Raw genomic sequence first — 17,811 nt, 5'->3', positions numbered from 1 at the left:
AGTCTATATATATATAAAAAAAGTGTGAGGAATAAATTCAGTCAGAATACATTATTTTTTTAACATATAAAAATACTGAAAATGAACAGGAAACTTTCAGCATTTAAATACACCCCCATTTTTATTTCTTGAGAAAAGAGAGCCCTTAAGTATACAAAGCTACACTGCTACAGCTTGCAAAATCAGTTATGTTTATAACACTGGAGTTACTAGAGATATACAGTGCATATGGGAGCCCCTAAAATGAGAATCTGGCTCAGCAAACGTAAAGGTGGAAGGCAGGAGGAGATAAATTTGATATGATTGCAGAACTGTTTTCCTTCCCTTCTCAAGGCTGAGGAGTTGTTATGACACATCTGTTCAGCACACAGAGCAGGTAGGAGTTACATGGCATACAGTAGTCTTATCACAACAGATGGAATGATTTTAATTATATAAGTTAAAGACAAAAGAATGCCAAGTTTCTCACTTCGCTTGTTGTGGTGTGTCTTAAAGCAGTTGTCATCAGTGGTTACCTCAAGGGGACACTTGCTTGCCTCTGAGAATTAGACCAGATTTAATGTTTTGGAACAGACATTAATAGAACAGACCATTTCAAGGCAATAACATTTTGTCATCTGGTTTCTCTTTTTTTTAGGCAAAGCATACCCTTCCTCTCAGAGACCTCGGCCGAGCAGTCCTTTTTCTACTGACAGCAACACCAGTGCAGCTGTCAACCAGAGTCAGAGGCCGAGGCCCACTAAAAAACACAAGGGAGGACGGTTGGACCAACCCCCCTTGCCTCATCGTAGGGAGGGAATAACAGACGGTAAGTGTTGTGGTGTGAAGTCCCTGATGCTAACCTGCAACAAGCAGGTGTGCAGAACGGGAGAACTTAAAGCAATCTTTTGAGCAATATACATTACGGTGAATTATTTGTTAGGTGAAGTGGGGTCCCCAGGTTGCCACGTGAGCAATATTACAACGCTAGCAGTGTGGAGCTTGGTTAAGTGAGTCTTCAAGGAGCTTTTCTTTGTTTCAGCTCTGAACATGTTAGCATCTCTTAGGTTTTCTCAGATCTCAATATAAATCTTACCCAAAAATGGCTGCATTGCACGTGGGTTGACATTAAAAAAATGGCCTGTGGGTAATTTTACATAAAATGAAAGCAGCCACCACCAGGCATAGCAGTGTGCCGTGAATTCCTAAGGAGAAGTGTACAGCCAGTCCCACAATGCCTTGTTTGGTTTGTGCTGTTTTTGACAGCCACCCAACAGCTATAGCAATACGTGCCACGCTTTTCTCATGATTCTGTTTCATGTCTTGTCCGTGCTGCGTCATTCCTGACATCCACTGACCTCAGTGACTTTGTTTCCCAATTTGACATCTCCACTTCTCTCTGACCACTGCTTCCCATCTGGAAACTTCAGGCATGTCTGTTCTACTTTTCTAGTGACTAGGATCAGTATTCCATTATCTTTGTCTCCCCACTCTTGAGTTTACCAAAAGACGCAATTGCTGTCTCTTACTCCTTGAGGAGGACTGGATAGGAAGGTGGCCGGCTGGCTACCTTGCCTTCATTTCTTCTGATCTCTGGCCTGGCCCCTGTAGGTGTTGAAATAATCAGAGAGGAGAAGCAGGCAAATGGAAAAACAGCATTAAAGCAACGACTAAGGATATCTGTAATGCCATGCAGATGGAGACATGATCACTTTCCTCATGCTGTCCTCACTTGAAGTGTTCAAAGTGGGGAAATTCTGAGAGCTAGACTGTCCTACCTGTCTCAGTGGCCCTCATAACACTATCTGGACCACAGGAGTGGGTGTGATGCCAGTGAGTCTATCTCCTAATCTTAAGTACATCTTTACAAATCTTCCAGTGTATGGGGAAGGCGTAAAAATAAAAAATTTTACTTTAGGTTTTAGTATAAACATCCCCCATAGTCTAGCAAAAATTACTTGAGAATCATAGCATCATAGAATATCTTATAATGTGCTATTTGTTACTCTAGGTACATGTATAAAATATATTAACAGCTTGCAAGGTGGACTGTGGCCACTAAAACCACCAGAGCTCTCCTCTCAGTCATGTTATCATGTGTACAGATACAGTTTTGCACTATGCTCTGACAGTTTCCTTGTTTGTCAGACCACAAAGGTGGAGAACAGATTCCAGAAGTGAAAGTATTCACCGAAGGTGTTAGTTATCATTACATCTCATGCTCTATGGTTCATCCTCACTACCATATTATTTGGGAAAACAGCTTAAAGTAGCTTAGACTCCATTCATATGGATCTGAATTGGTTTAAACATGAGTGCCTTCCCCTTCTGGATATATTCCAGAGGCCTCCCTGCTACACAGATCCATTAAACAGATGTGTCTATGAGAATAGTAACTGGAAATTGTGGGTCGTTTGCAGTACTGTCAATACTTTTTTTGTGCATACATCAAGTCAACCCTTTCGCATGGCATATCCTGTGACCCTGAACTATGAGCCTTTTGGATCACAAATTCTGTGTACATGTTAATTTGTACTGCACTCAGTATGGTGGGACCTTAATCCTTCTGCTTTTGAGTACTATTGCTATAGAGATGTTTAACAATAATGTGGGTACCAGAAAATTAATGGGAATCCAGTTCAGGTCATGAGACAGATGGAAGTGTGAGTCCTTGGGGAATGACTTCATCATAAAATCTGGCATTGATTTAAATTAGTGAAAGAGATCAGATTTTAAGATTTATTTAAGAAAAGAGGAATCTTCTATTGTGTTTTCTTTATTCTTTATAAAATACTAATCTTATTGGAGTTTATTTCATATACGTAAGTCAGAATACCAATGATATACCATTTCCTTCAACAATCCACCTCTCGGACACAGGCAGTAACCGTAACAGCTTTTGGACACTGTTAGCTTAACATTAGTCTGTTACAAACCTAGTTAAAACGCTTACTATATGTTCCAAAAATATATAATGTCCTGGAGTAACAGAGGATCCTTTCCCATCCGCTCTTACCACAGGAAAAAACAAACACAAATTGTACAGTTTTTCCACTTCAACTCTTACTGAATATGAGTCATTAAAGTGTAACGGCAAGTCTGAGTCATAGCTAAATTTGAAAAAGTACATTTGTCAATTAAGGAAGCTAAAGATTGCTGCTGCCACCCGTGTGTATGTAAACAAACTGAATTTAGGAACCTCTGGTATACAGAAGTTTAAAATGGTAACTGGATGCTTTGTGTGGAATGTTGAAATGAACTTTACAAAGAGAGACAATACCACTATGCTTAAGCTACAGTTAGAAAAAGCAGGTAGGAGAACCTGGGATAGATCCAGCAATTCTGAGCCATAATCCAGGCCAGTCTGTTCAGCCCTGGGCCATCCTGATTTCAGTGGGAAGCATCACTATACATTTTCCTCCTGGTTTTGAGATGTCTCCAATCCATTCCCTTACAACTTCTTCCTCTTGGATTTGTCATATGAGAACATACTTGCTTTGTCAGTTGTCTTCAAATTCCCAAGCTGGATGAGTCCTAGCATCCTGTGTTTAAGTCTCATCACATACTGAATATCTGTCATTTAAAATTTTTGTTGACCAAGTAAGCTCCAGCCATGTCCTTTCTCTGCCCTTTCCAGTACGCTTCCTGAGCACTTCCCCCTTGTTAACTGTAACCATGTGGGATGGTGCAAAAGACTGAAGGAACTGTAATATTGAACACGTAGCACACTGATTCCTGACTATGTAAGCATATGAGGGTACAACTTCATGTTTGCTTTTGACAGCAATCCACACAAATCCCCTAAAAGCCTGCTGCTTCATTTTCTTCAGTCACAGGTCAGAATACTGTAGAGACTGACTCTAGACTGAATCTTCATATTTGTCTTCCTGGACAACTTGGGTTTTAACTTCCCCATCCTAGAAGACCACGGAGACAACAGCAAATCCACAGAGGAAGAATACCTTATGAATCCCTCAAATGATGAAAAACTTACATTCTGAGCTCACAGTCCACCATAAAAAACAAATAGGAGGTTTTTAGTTCTAGTGCTCAAGGAATAATTTGCTTTCTTCGAAACAGTGTATTAATGAATTGCAAAACAGTGGAATCTGTCATATAGGTGGTGGCATGGTAACTGCATGACTGAAGTTAAAAGCTCTTCCTTAACCTCTTCCTGAAGTTGAGCATGACGTTTAAAAAACCCAGCATGGAGGCAGAAGGGAAATATAGTTAGGGGTTAAAAAGGAGGACTGGAACTTAGGATTTCTATTAGCTTTGCTACTGACTTGCTATTGTGTATTACAAATCAATTTTTGCTGAGGTAGATCACTGTAGAGAAGATGCTTACCTTCTGATGCTAGAAAGTGGTTCAGAAGCTTATTAAATGTCACAGTAATTATCACCCCTCGGAAAAAGGGATGTCCTTATACTTGTTGGTTCTGTAACTTGCTGCTTTTTCCAGTTAATAATGAGAGGCTGTTCCAAAGCTTGACTGGTGCCTGAATCATTTGGCCAATACTCTGCCTTCTAAAGGAGGGCTGGAGTAATCCCAGGCCAAACATCCATCTGGCTCTTATCAGGCACTCTGATGTCCTACAGCTTCTCAATCACAATCCCTCCATTACTAAATCAATAAGACCATCACCTCCCCACCAATGCACTTATAAATTGCCTTGCAAGTTTGATAATTGTGCCATTAGAGGCTGCAGGTGGTAGTCTGGATGACATCCCACTGGCCTACTAAGTTACTAGCTCAATGTGGGTGTTTTACCTGGAAGATAAATGTCATTTAGATGGAAGTACAGTGGTAATCAGTGATACCACTCTGGGTATCCTCATGGAAAATCTTGCTGAAGTCCCTAAATTCCTAGATTTCTCAGAAGTGATTTCTCAAAATTTCTCAGAAGTGATTGACATGATGGAATGAGTTGGCTTGCCTCTATGTGGTAATAAGTCTGCCTGTTAGGGACTGAGACTACTAACTTGTCTGATCTCTGTTACTCCTCTACTAGCAGACGAAATGCCAACCTTTAACCATTATGTATGTGCATACTAGCAAGTGTGCGTGGAGACACGTGCACAGTCACATATGAACGTGTTTGGTTGGGAAGGGAGAGGAGAGGAGAGGAGAGGAGAGGAGAGGAGAGGAGAGGAGAGGAGAGGAGAGGAGAGGAGAGGAGAGGAGAGGAGAGGAGAGGAGAGGAGAGGAGAGGAGAGGAGAGGAGAGGAGAGGAGAGGAGAGGACTGTCCTCTGTGGCATTGGAGGAGGAAACTCGTGACTCCAGATACATGGGGTCTTTATATATGCCCAGGCAAGATAACAGAGCATATTTAGTAATTTACCTAAGGCAGAAGATTTGCACTACAGGATTTAAGTTGTAGAGCAAATAAAAAGCCACGTTTCCAAAGGAAGCTCTCTTCCAGCTTCTTTTATTAAAAAGGGAAGGTAGGTGTTACTGTGACAATCAACCTGAGTAAGAAGGTGGAAAAGCAAATGGTTTAGTCAGGTGATGGTTGGCTAGAATTAGTAACTGTTCTTACAGATCTTCTCAGACATGTCTAACACAGTTCAGTAAGTCTGTACTCAGGCTGGAGCCAGCTTGCATTAATTCCATAGTATCTGTAATTCTTCTAGAATTGTGTGAAGCTTCATCAGAAGCTAAATTTTATTTTTCATTTCAACTCATCCACAGGTCTAAAACACCCAAAGAACTTTACAAACATGGTTTTTCATTTCGCTTCTATGCATCAGGCAATCATTATGCCCATTTTGCAGATGGATAAAAGCAACAATCAGGTTAACAGTAGATCAGGAGCATAAGTCCACAGTAATTCCAGGAGCTGCAGCTAGCTCTAGAACATGCAATATGGTTTAAGTACAAACCTTCTTTCCTTCTCATTATCTAATTAATAACAACTATTAGACGGCAATTTCTGAAGAACGGTACTGTATGTTAAGAAGTTTAATACTGCAGTGATTTCAACTTTTTTTTTTGTGCTATGATACTACTTAAAATTTTTGTTTATATTGAACAGTAAAGATTTTATCTTAGAAAATTGCATTGTCAGATGTCATGTTATGACTGTGTTTATTGGATTCAATGCATCTCCATAAAGTGCTTATAAATCACATCTTCAATAATCTCTATTTCAGATTGCATAAGCAGATGTCAGTGTTGTGGTTCTGTACATTAACTGGTTATGATCACAATGAAATCAATTATAAGAAATGCCGTTTTGGAAGCCAACACTATAAAGCAATTTTAACATTGGCAAGCTCCCATACCCTCCTGCTTCCACCTACAGTAACTCAAGTATAGTCATTGTCACGAAAGGTCACATCTATATTCATAACTAAAAATTTCTCAAATAAATTAGTGCTGAACATAAAGCATACACCAAGCTCGCTGACAGATTATTATAAGGCTGTTCTAGCCAGAAGATAGATATCTTAATCTGGGGTATAGCACTTCAGCTGTGAACAGAGGTACAGGAGCAACATAAGATACAACTTCTTTCCCTTGTAGACACAAATAACCCACACGTCCTCATTTATCTGTAAGAGACAATGTTGACTGGAATGACATCTCAGCAACTTTGGAAGCATTTCTGCCCTGTATATGAGATAAAAGTATCACGTCTAACAGCAAGGACATGAAAAAAAGTCTGTGTAGCTTTATATAAAACTGGATTACAGCCTTCGAAATAAATTTACTCCAAAGGCCTCCTCACCAATTTATAAAACTAATTTCAGTTTCACTAGGGTTATAAACGTCAGACTTCCCTGCAGGCAAGCAAAGGTGTACTTTTCCATGCCTTTTATTGAGCCAAGTTCTATTCCTTGACAAACCTTGACAACACTGTAAGGTACAAAAGTCTAGAAAGCAGGACAGACCCATATCTAGTGTAAACTGACATAGGTTTAGTGAAGTTGGTGGGGCTGCAAAGATTTATTTGGGCTATGCATTGCTCAAAACCAGAATTATCAACAAGTGTTCTTCATATAAAACAGGTATCCTGTATGTGAGAGTTTTCATTACAGTACTGAAGGCAATTCCCTTTTCTGATTTTTTTTTTTTAACAATCTGAGGCTTTCCTATTGACAGACTATTATAAGTCTGTCATATAGTTTACAGGAAAATCTTACATTTAGAATTATAATTATCCAGGTTCTAGAATTACCTTGGGTCAAGGACTAATAAAAAAAATGTATTTTGCCTCCACAAATGTGATTAGAAACTCAATCTTCAATTCTACAAGCATCTTAGTAGTCCAAGTCATGAACTTGAAAAGACCAAGAGTTGTTAGAGACCAGGCAAGCATCTTTCAGTGTTCAGCTGAAATAGTATTTTAATTGGTTATATTTGCAAGACCGCTAAACTTAAGAGTGGCCATCCTCTTATCTGTGAAGACTCTAGCTCTTGGCTGAACTTTCAAATAGTGCTTAAATAAAACGCTCACCTGTTGTTTGGTGGTTCCATTTAAACATGCATTTTTCACAGATGTGTTGATGCTTTTTCAATGACAGTAGGTTTTGTGAATAATTTTTCCCCAAAATTTTGTGGAATTTTATGCATTTTGATAAAGTTGTATATTTAGATTTTAAGCCACAAGCTGAAAGTGAAGCCCAAAAATGGGGGTGATGAAGCAAGGCCCAATATGATGGGGGGAAATTACTCTGTCAACTGGCACATATCAGTTTTTCATAGCCTTTCTTAATTGCTTGCTGTTACTGAAAGAGCCAGATGGAGTATACCCCACAGAAAATAAATCCCATGCTCAGAAATGTAAGTCAGGGCTCACAGTCTATTGATTTTTATGGAAGTTAGAAAGAGCTAGCCACACAGTAACCTGAGTAAAAAACTAGCGGAAGGTAAAAACACGTTTCTGATTAACCTGAAATTTCCTCCTTTTAAAATCAGCAAATGAAGTGACTCGTGCCATTTGCAAGGGACTTTTCTTTTCAGCATCAAATAGACCTTCTGTTTCAAATAAAATAGTAGTTCATCTAAATCTTATTCACATTTTTTAGATCTTCCACCACCACCCGACCCGCCCCCTGGTCAGGGTTTAAGGCAGCAAATAGTCCCCGGCCAGCGCGGAGGCTCGGCAGAGAGGAAAGGAAGCTCTCTTGAGAGGCAGCATGCACCGAACATAGATGAAACAAAGAGCTCCCTGGACCGGCAAGCTAGGACATCACTAGAGTGGCAGCGGCAAACCCAGGAGTGGATAAGCTCTACAGACCGCCAAGAGGATTTCAGGAAAGCCCAACACAAACAAGCCTTCGGATCAGGTGTGTGTGTGCTGCACCAGCCGAGGCAATGCAGACGGCTTCTTGACACTGCTCAGCTGAGGGTTTCTGTATCTGGCAGGAGTCTAGGATCACCTCACGCCCCTCTGTGCCAGCACTGGTGAGGCTCAGGCTGGAAAATAAGAAAAGGCAAAGTGAAATGAGACCGTGTGATCCAAGTATTTTCCCTCCTGCAACAATGAAATCTCATTAGCACCTAACTCGGTGCATTCTTTACAGTGTTTTGGCAATTAATAATGTCGTCAAGCACAGCAGTGGAAAAAACTGGAACAGTTTCAGGCAGGCAGGGAAGGAGAAACAGATTTTTGGAGTATTTTCTGTTACATGTATTTATTTATACATGTAGGGCCATATTTTGTAGTTCTTTCAACCTGCTTCTAAATTGGCAGCAGTTGTTTTTGCATGTCTGCAAGAAGACTGATCCTTCTGAGCTACTGACGTTCTTTCCAGCTGTATTTAAAACAGTCTTCTCCTTATTCAAGGATATGACAAAGTAACATTCATCTCTTAGGACGAGCAAGATGACAGTGCAGGTTTTCACCTTTATACAGGACCTGCTCATTGCTGAGTGCTGACTTTACCTCCTAAATGGACTTCAAGTCTGTAAAAATGTGCGCAGGAGGCAATGCTGAGCTGGAGGTGTAGTTCTACAATATTCACAGATTCCTTCTGTCAGCCTGACCTCAAGTAAAAGCTGCTGTTTCAGGTCCCCCTACTAGGGTATTTTCTTTAACCCACTAATCACATGTTATCCCAGTGCTGATTAGAGTGATACAAGGGGACAATTAAGAAGATTAGAAGAAAAAAATTTATACTGTACGTGGAGCTTTCTGTAGGGCTACACTGTTTCTTCAGGTATGTATGTAGCTCCCACAGTAACACCAGAGGTACTCATATTATCCATCTTTTTCTTGATTTTATTCTACTATTAATCCTCCTTGTTAATCTAGCACACTAATATCAATGACAGTCTAAAAGAAAATAGTAGTATGCAGGCAAATCTGTCATGGGAGTAGGATTTACTGAATAAAGTCCTCCTGGAAATATTGCTACCCATATTTAAAATGTAAATATTTTAAATACAATCCATATTTTAAAATATAACAATAATGCTACTGTTAAAACCCCCTAATCTTTCATCTGCATAAACAAGTGAGTGGCTGTTCATGTTGTGAAATGATGATGTGAAGTCGCAGTTTAAAAATAGTGTGAAATTAATGTTATTTGGTGGAATGGCCATTTTAATTACAGTGTACAAGGTGTGCAAACACATATAAAATATCCTGAATATACTTTATACATCTCATTTCTTTGTAGATTATTATTAAGGATGCTTCTCTGACCTGGTTAGCAAGAACTCCCCTCCTTTTCCTCTGCTTTATAAGTGTACAAATAAAAGTTGTCAGTTATTCTGTGATACAGAGAGTATACAGTGGTAAAATTCCCATCCTGCAGGACTTGCATTTATCTGTCCTTAAATAAAAAGAACTTGATCTTGACACTTCCAGTGCCCTACACAAGCATGGAATTTAGGGCTAGAGTGATAACAGGTATCTTGTTCTTGTCAATTTCAGGACGACCAGAGCGATTGCATATTCTTTATGCGTGACAAAGGATTCCTCTAGGAGATATTATGGTTTTACCCTGGTGGGAGGGGTTTGTGCACATGGTGGGCCAGAGCTCCGTATCTGTCTGTCTGTATTCTCATCCCTGCATCTTGCACTACAGCTTTCTTGCTCTATATTCTTTTCTCTAGTAGATTTTAAAAAGGCTACTCTTGTGTGTGATGCTTGTTTATATTACTGAATTTTGGGGTTTTAATAATATTAATTGTGCTTCTTCCCTTTTCCTTTATTAATGACAAAGATCTCTGGAAATCTTCTGTCCTAGTTTTCAATATAGGAGTTGTTATTAGCTATCAGCTTCCAGAAAATAGCTATTTTGCTGCTTAGGGGGATTCATTCAGACATTACCAAGCTGTGAGTGAAATTTTGAAAGCAAGACCTTTGGTTTGAAGTTGAATAGAATAAAAATACCTAATTCTGGGAACTGTGTTTCCACTGGTTGCTTTCTTGATAAACTTGATAAACAAGATCACTGAGTTCCTGCCAGTGGCTTCATTGTGGACCTGTAGTTACAGCACATCAAATATGACATTCTCAGCTACGCCTCTAAAGAAGGTAGTGCTAGATCAAGTTACAATAGTTTTGATAATATTAAAAGCTGTTTGGTTATCTTATGGGGTATAGAAACATCATTACACACATGTATCCTGATTTCACAGGGGCTAGAATTATATCTTCAAACTAAAAGCTCAGTATTTCAAAGAGAAAGGCATGAGCAGAGCCTCCCCATATTCTTTGCAGGCCTGGGGCATGGGGCACTGTTTTGAGTGTTTAATAAATGTGAGCCCATCCTAAGGACTTGAGACAACTACCTTTCATGTGCTAGAATGTTGTGAAAAACTTAGCCTTTATTTTATGTCACAATTGCGTATTTTATGGATTGCATTTATTTCTGAGGGCACAACAGATAATTTAACACACCATATGCTCTATAATGATAATGCACTTTATATTTATTCATGGTCGTTTTTTCTCAATATTTCATTGAACCCGAAGGAGGCCTTATCCTGAGTCCACAAACTAGAAAAACAAATCAATTGACCATATATGTCATCTTCAAACTCTTTTGCAATGCTAGTGACTTTTCTTTCCATGCTTTAAAAATGTATCCAGCTTTCTGCTAAACTGATTTATGCTGCTTGCTTTATTGCTGCCTTAATGCAAGCTGTTCCATATTTTAGCCAGCCTTTAGAAACCAGGTTTGCATCTGATTCTATTGTTAGGGCTTGATATATAAAGAGCAGGTAACATAATTTAGGAGGCTATGGTTGTTAAATGCCATTTTACTATGTCTTTTAAGCATTTCTTTATATTTCAGCAAGGACGGCACACGGTCATAGCAGAAAACACTGATAATGTCCTTACGTCCTGCTGCGCAAATATTCTGGTCCCTTGGGCAGGGCCAGAGGGAGATACTTTGGCAGAGAAAGAAGTCAGCTGCCTGCCCTCTTCTGCAACAGATTTACCTTACAAACGGGTTCCATTCAATAGCAGATCACATGGGGAATTCCTGTGTCCTACTCACTTCTGGCAGTAGGCACAAAGAATGAAATCCTAGGATTCCTCCACAAATTTGCTCTCATTTAGCATTTCCCTAAGTTAATTGTGCCTCTGCTGCAGCCTTTGCAAAGCTGTGAATAAAAGCATTTTTATCTCCTCTTTCTTTCCACCCATCCCCACCTACTTTTCCTTCTCTGTTCCTGCTCTCTGTCAAAGAAAGTCTGTTTCTCCTCATCAGATTGTTTAAGAGTGAAGACAATGGGAAAAGCAAAATAAAAAGAAATAACCTTTTAGCCCAGATTCACTTTAAAAAATGTAAGATTCAAGCAGGAGATATCCCACTGATTTCAGACAGGGCAATTCCTGTGTTCGAGGTTAAGCATATATACTCATATTCTTTCTTGAATCAAATTATATTTAGCAAGGTCTCTTTCTTCAGGTTCTGAGACAGCAAAAGTGGATCATACACAGCAAAGAAATAAAATAGTACTTCTATTTCAGTGTTAAATCAGTGCTGCTGTTTTGCTTCTTAGGTTAGGATTATTGCAACAATATCTCCTGGAAACTCCAATCAGATGTGGTGTCTTGTTTTACTTCATGCTATAGGAAGACGTACAGACCTATGCTTTATTGGTATTAATCCTGCTCTCACAAGCAGTTCATTATTACAGGTCTTCCTAAAGGAAGAGACCAAGTGAGCAAAAGTAAGCCTTTTGCTCATAATGGAACGTGAAACAAGCTGCAGGAAGATTTACTCACCCCAAATATTACAACTACTAATATTATGTATAATATAATATTTTCCAATGTAATTCACAACCAGCTAAAAAAATCTTCAGTGTACTTTGCATTGTTAGAAATTACTGAGCTGCTGGGAGCTAATTAAATTAGCTGATATTGTAGTTCTTTATCTAAATTGATTGAGCTAATGTTACCATAATTTAAGCCAAAGAAAAGGAAAAAGCACATTCATGTAGGCTTGAAGCAAAAATCTAATCATAGCTGCATTGTTTTGGAAATTGTATGTGCATCTATTCTTATTAAAGTATCTATGATTCATGATCTATTACTTCATAATGAATCTAGACTTTTTATAATTAATACAAACTAACTTATGAGTTTACATGAAAGCAAGATTAAATTCATGCTGGTTTCTTTGTCTGTGGGATACAACACTGAATTGTGTATTTTCTTAGGAAAAATTGCCATGCTATAAAGACAAAAGACAGATATCTGAGGGCAGGAATGAATATGATGTCCATATAAGAATAGCTCGATTATTCCTATCTATAGGAATTTATTTGGTATTTATTTTGTTTTGTTTTGCTTTTCTAGAAGAGGCACTCGTACCATATAGTAAACCCAACTTCCCATCCCCTGGTGGCCACAGCTCTTCAGGAACAGCTTCTTCTAAAGGATCGACCGGACCTAGAAAAGGTGAAGTCTTGCGAGGAGGTCACCAACGCAATGCCAGTGACCTTCTCGATGTAGGCTATGTGGGATCAAACAGTCAAGGACAGTTTACTGGTGAATTATGTAAGTTTATCTCTAGCTACAGTTCAAACTCTCAAATAGACAAAAAGAGAAAAATTATAAATCTGTTGTGAAGAGAGGAGGAATTTGAGTGTGATAATCAGATTAGATTTTACCCAGATCTTTTTGCCTTCTGAGGTGTTTTGCCTGTGATGACAAACAAATGAAGTTCTTCTGTTCTTTGGTTTGGACCAGTTCAAATCTGTGTAAGCCATGCCAACGTTACCTACATAGTACGTCTTTCAGTGTGTAATGCTTGTTAAACACTGGGAAAATTGAAACAAAAGTCTAGTAATTTAGAATTTTCTTGGCAAAGTGTAGTGTGCTTGTCTTGGAAATGCCATTGATGGTTTTTCTCAGAGGAGTGAAGAAAAGGGTGCTGAATTTGTTGGGCATGATGGCAAGCTTCTGATGCCTTCTCCTTTCTGTTGCTTGATGAGCAGTATTCTGCTCTTTTTGACCTTAGATTAAGGTCCTCTTTTTTCAACTGTGTAGCCCAGTTTTTCAGTTGTATATCCCAACTCTTTCCTTAATTTCCCAGGCCAGGGTATTTATTTTCCAAACTTTTTTCTATTATCACTCCATCTCTGTTAAACCTTGTATGAAACCATGTTAATGCTGTGTACGTGATGGTAGTACTAGATGCCAAAAGGTTTGACTCTGTTGTTTGAAGTAGTACATCAACATCCCAGCTAGCTCAGGCATACTGGTATGTTCACTAGTAAAAGGAAGGTAGCTGCTGGCACGTCTGCCTCCTGTTTGCTGCAGTCAAACCCTCAGTATGGTCCAACAGTTACCGCCCAATAGCTTGTAAGAGAGCTAATGGTGATCCACAAACACTGAAATGGGCTATCTCAGATTATGATGTTGGTAAGTGCTGAATTTTAGCATCTATCACTTTTCAACTTAGAAGCAATTAACTCCTTTCTCCCAACCTATTGAATATTCATCCTGTGCTGCAGTAATATTGCCATAGGCTTTGTTTTGTGTTTTTTCTCCTTACTACAACCTCTTTCTCTCTCTTTGTTTCTCTCTATAGAGTAGTTGAGAAGACACATTGCAAGCTGCTCTGATGGACCATCAGGTCTGAACTCATGGAAGTGATGACACTAAACAGTGCAATGAACATTTTCTTTATTTATGTACTATTAAAAGAACTGTAAATGCAATGTAAAGACACACAGCCACACATATCCCACAGATACTTTACTTGTGTTCTTCTCTTTAATACACCATCCACCTTAAACTATTCCTTGTCAGGAGTATATAAAAAAGAAAGAAAAAAAAATCACCCTCCAGGATGAAAAGGATTTCCTTCTGTATATAATTTCTTTTTTGCATTGCTATGCAAGCTCACCTTCTTTTTAGCTATGTTCATATTCATGTCTGTTTTTATTGGTCTGTTGTACTATATGTGAATTAATAGGCTGTGGTGCCATATATTAACTTTTAATTGTGTAACTTTTATGTTTAAAGTTTGCACTGCAATTTTATTTGGTGATAAGCACAAAACTCTACTCCTCATGACATGAAGAAAAAAAGAGACTGAATGTGTGAAGGTTTACGTACTGTAAGCTACTTTGGATAATGCTGGATGTAAAGGAGTATGTTAGGTGGTTTTCCATTGGGGTGTAGAAATGAGAAAGTGACAGGCAAAACTGATGTCAGTGAAGACATTAGAGACAGATTTAAATCTTTTAAAAGCAAGCAACATAGTTGCTCTTCCTATTTAAGAAGGGGTCAGAAGTTGGAAGTGTGAGATTAAAGAGTGAATATGAAAATTAAAGGTAGCATGAGATGGCCTAGACCCTTTCACTAGAATGATGCCCTTACTATCTGTTTTTAGCCATCCCATGCCACTAAGTAAAGGGAAAGAAAAAGAAACCTTGCTACAAACAGAAGAACTTAAGGTGTTTCACTAAAGCTGTTTTTATATTGCAGTTTTAAAAGAATTATTACCATTAATTTCTCCAACCCAAAATACAAGACAGAGATTTCCCAGGAGAAACAAACAATACAAATTCAAGGAATACCTACTAAGTAGTTAAGGATGCAATTTATTGTTAAGACATATTCAGGCTGCTTCCAAAAAGTTGAAATGTCAGAGTATCGTATTTCATCTCTCCAATACATGTACAGTACAATAGAGGGTAGAGCTGCACCACTGAAATTCATGACATTAATTGGTTTGACGCAGTCTAAACAAACCTTTATGCTCTGTTACCTGAAGTCTGTGAGAGCTGAAGCTGGATCCACTAAATCTGTAGTAAAATGTTTAGGGTTTGGAAGGAAAGCAACGGTCAAATTATTTTTGGCTTGCATTAAGTACATTTCTGGCAATACAATACATCCAAAAAGTTGGGTATAAGCAAAGAAAATCTTTGACCTGTGTTTAGTGAGTGGCTTCAAACCGTATTATGATGAGGAAATAACGCATGTTTATACACTTTTTGAATAAACCAAACTCTGTAAGTGGACATTAATGACAGAATTCTGTCTCTTCATTAGTTTTCATGACTTTGCCCAAATCTTCTGTACCTCTCAAATCTCAATGAGTAAATTGTCAAACTTTTCTTAGAATATCGTAAGTGGATAGCCCACTCATTTGATGCTTAATTTAAATATTGCATCCTACAGCTTATTTCTGTTAGTTATCTGATCATGAACACAAGTTTCCATTTGAATACCCTTTTCATATAACCAGTCTATGTTGTTTTATATATTGCCTTGGAGCTCACCAGTATTAAGAACACTTTTAGTAATGGCAGAATTTTAGAAAAGTAAATTACAATGCTAAATATGTGTTGCTTTTCATTTCATTAACTTGTTCCATGATAAGATAAAACACTACAGCCATCAACTATAACTCAGCACTATTGAATATTTAAAAAATGCTAGTTAACTTCCTTAAGGTCAAGACTGTTATTTAGCAGGTTACAAACCAAAAAGTTGAGAAAAAAATGTATGCATTTATTTATATATGTGACCAATGAATATATGTAATTTTCCTGCTTGTTAAACCATTATAGTTAAAATCATTACTTAAAAATGTGCAAAAATGTTCAAGCAAGATAAAGAAGGCATCATATTTACATATGTATGGTTTTTATTTTGGTATTATCATATGAAGAGAAGACTATTCAGGGTACAATTCAAATTTAATTCTCTGGAAAATGTTTAAGTCAGTCACTGGTAGATTTTTTTTTTTAATTTGAAAGCTTGTGCTGAGCTTTGGTGGAACACCTTACTCACTATATTCTATTCAAAATTCAGTATCATTAGACGTTGATAAAGCCATCCCAATTACTTTCAAATATGTGTTTTATCTCTTCCACTGGAAAGTAAATGTGTGTCAGTATTAAAGCTGTGCAGTACCATGATATTCACTAACTTGTCCATCTGCTTCTGTACATTTTTGTTCATTAATAATTTGCTTACAATATTACATGAGGTGGTGTTGTGTATCGCAAAGTGTCTCCATTATCTTACAGGTGATGTCTCTTCTTTTTTTTTCTCTCTCTCTTTTCTATACAGTGTACTTCCAATGAACCACAGTACATATTTTTTAAAATGCCATTTAATTTACTATTTTAAAAGAAGTATTCTTCTTTTTTTTAAAAAATTGAAAACATTTATTGTGAATAATGTGTTTAAAGAAAAGGGATGTTGTGGCAGCACTTAGAATTGTTTTTTAATTTGTTTTTTTAAGAAACTGTTTATTGGCTACAGTTTGTTCACGAAAAAGTATGACCTCTTAATGTGTTTCATTGGTATTGTTAGTGCAGCAAAGTTTAATTGGCATAAAAAGTTGGTTAATAGTACTGTTGAAGTGTGTATTGTATATTTACTGGGGAAAAAATAAAACATATTCACATTTCAAATCTATGTTAAAAGACCTTGAGTAAGGAGTCAATATGTGAAAACTCAAACTGGGAAAATCAGGCAATAATAACATAGACTGAGCTATAATCATCACTGTCCACTTACAGTAACAAGGAACATTTTATATGCTGATTTTTGAACTAAGCTAACAGCTGTCTCATAAATAGGCCAGTGGTAAATGTTGCCTGTCATAGGGATTTCTGTTTAAGGTCCTGTCTCTATTGGGAATAGTTGTACCAATGTAATTACACTGATACAGCTATTCTAGTAATACGTCCTCCGTTTGTAGACATACTATCTCAATGTACAGTAAGGACCACAAGTGCACAGCTTACCTTGCTTAAAGCCCATAAAGTAATGGACATGTAAAACCTGTGTTCAGTGGGTCTGAACCCTTGGACTTGGGGTTTTGTACTGATGGAGCTACTGCCAGCCCAGTACAGAATATCCCCAGAACGTATAGATAGATGCTAGGTGAATTTTTCTCAATCTTTGCATTGACTATATGCTCAATTTTAAATACTGGAGGGCTGAAGGACCAAATAATAAATTGTTACATGTGCTTCAGTGGTGTATTGCTGTATGGGCAGCCATTTCAGTGATGCAAACAACAGACATTTCTTTTTTGTTATTTATTATTTCTCAAGTCCTTATCCATGTCAGTAAACCTTTTGAGTAACTTTTAGTTGTCACTTGAAATACAATAGAAACGCCATTCCTTGGGAAAAGTACAAAAGAAAAGGACCATGAAGTGTTTTAAATATATTGATTTAACTATACACCAGTGCAAAAGGAAGACATGACTGTTTGAAATAATAATATGGTGGCTTATGCTTGCCTCAGCCTGTACATTGCCAGCCAGGAGAAAAGGTGTGTACTAAGGCTGAGAAAGAGTCCTCACAACTGACAGAGGAAAGGTAATCGGGTTGGGGGAGATTCTGGCAGGAACTTTTTCTTTTTTAAAAAAATATAGGCAGCTCC

At 37.9% G+C, this 17,811-nt stretch overlaps 1 protein-coding gene across 8 annotated transcripts in view; it reads left to right on the top strand.

The window, feature by feature from the left end:
- ROBO2 (roundabout guidance receptor 2) overlaps window positions 1–16,790 on the top strand; it is a 538,871-nt gene extending 522,081 nt beyond the window's left edge. For 4 of the 8 annotated variants that reach the window (XM_072886085.1, XM_072886059.1, XM_072886076.1 and 1 more), the window contains 4 exons: window positions 638–808; window positions 8,012–8,272; window positions 12,751–12,951; window positions 13,988–16,790. In XM_072886085.1, the coding sequence (XP_072742186.1) occupies window positions 638–808; window positions 8,012–8,272; window positions 12,751–12,951; window positions 13,988–13,989 (635 nt within the window). In that variant the 3' untranslated portion in view covers window positions 13,990–16,790. The remainder of the gene's footprint in view (window positions 1–637; window positions 809–8,011; window positions 8,273–12,750; window positions 12,952–13,987) is intronic. The other 4 variants (XM_072886099.1, XM_072886089.1, XM_072886067.1 and 1 more) reach the window with 3 other exon arrangements.
- Window positions 16,791–17,811: the final 1,021 nt, after the last annotated feature.

Source organism: Ciconia boyciana, chromosome 1, assembly GCF_034638445.1.
Source record: "Ciconia boyciana chromosome 1, ASM3463844v1, whole genome shotgun sequence".
NCBI classification, from domain to species: domain Eukaryota; kingdom Metazoa; phylum Chordata; class Aves; order Ciconiiformes; family Ciconiidae; genus Ciconia; species Ciconia boyciana.
Note: the sequence above shows the minus strand (reverse complement) of the source record. Positions and strands in the feature narration are given on the sequence as shown.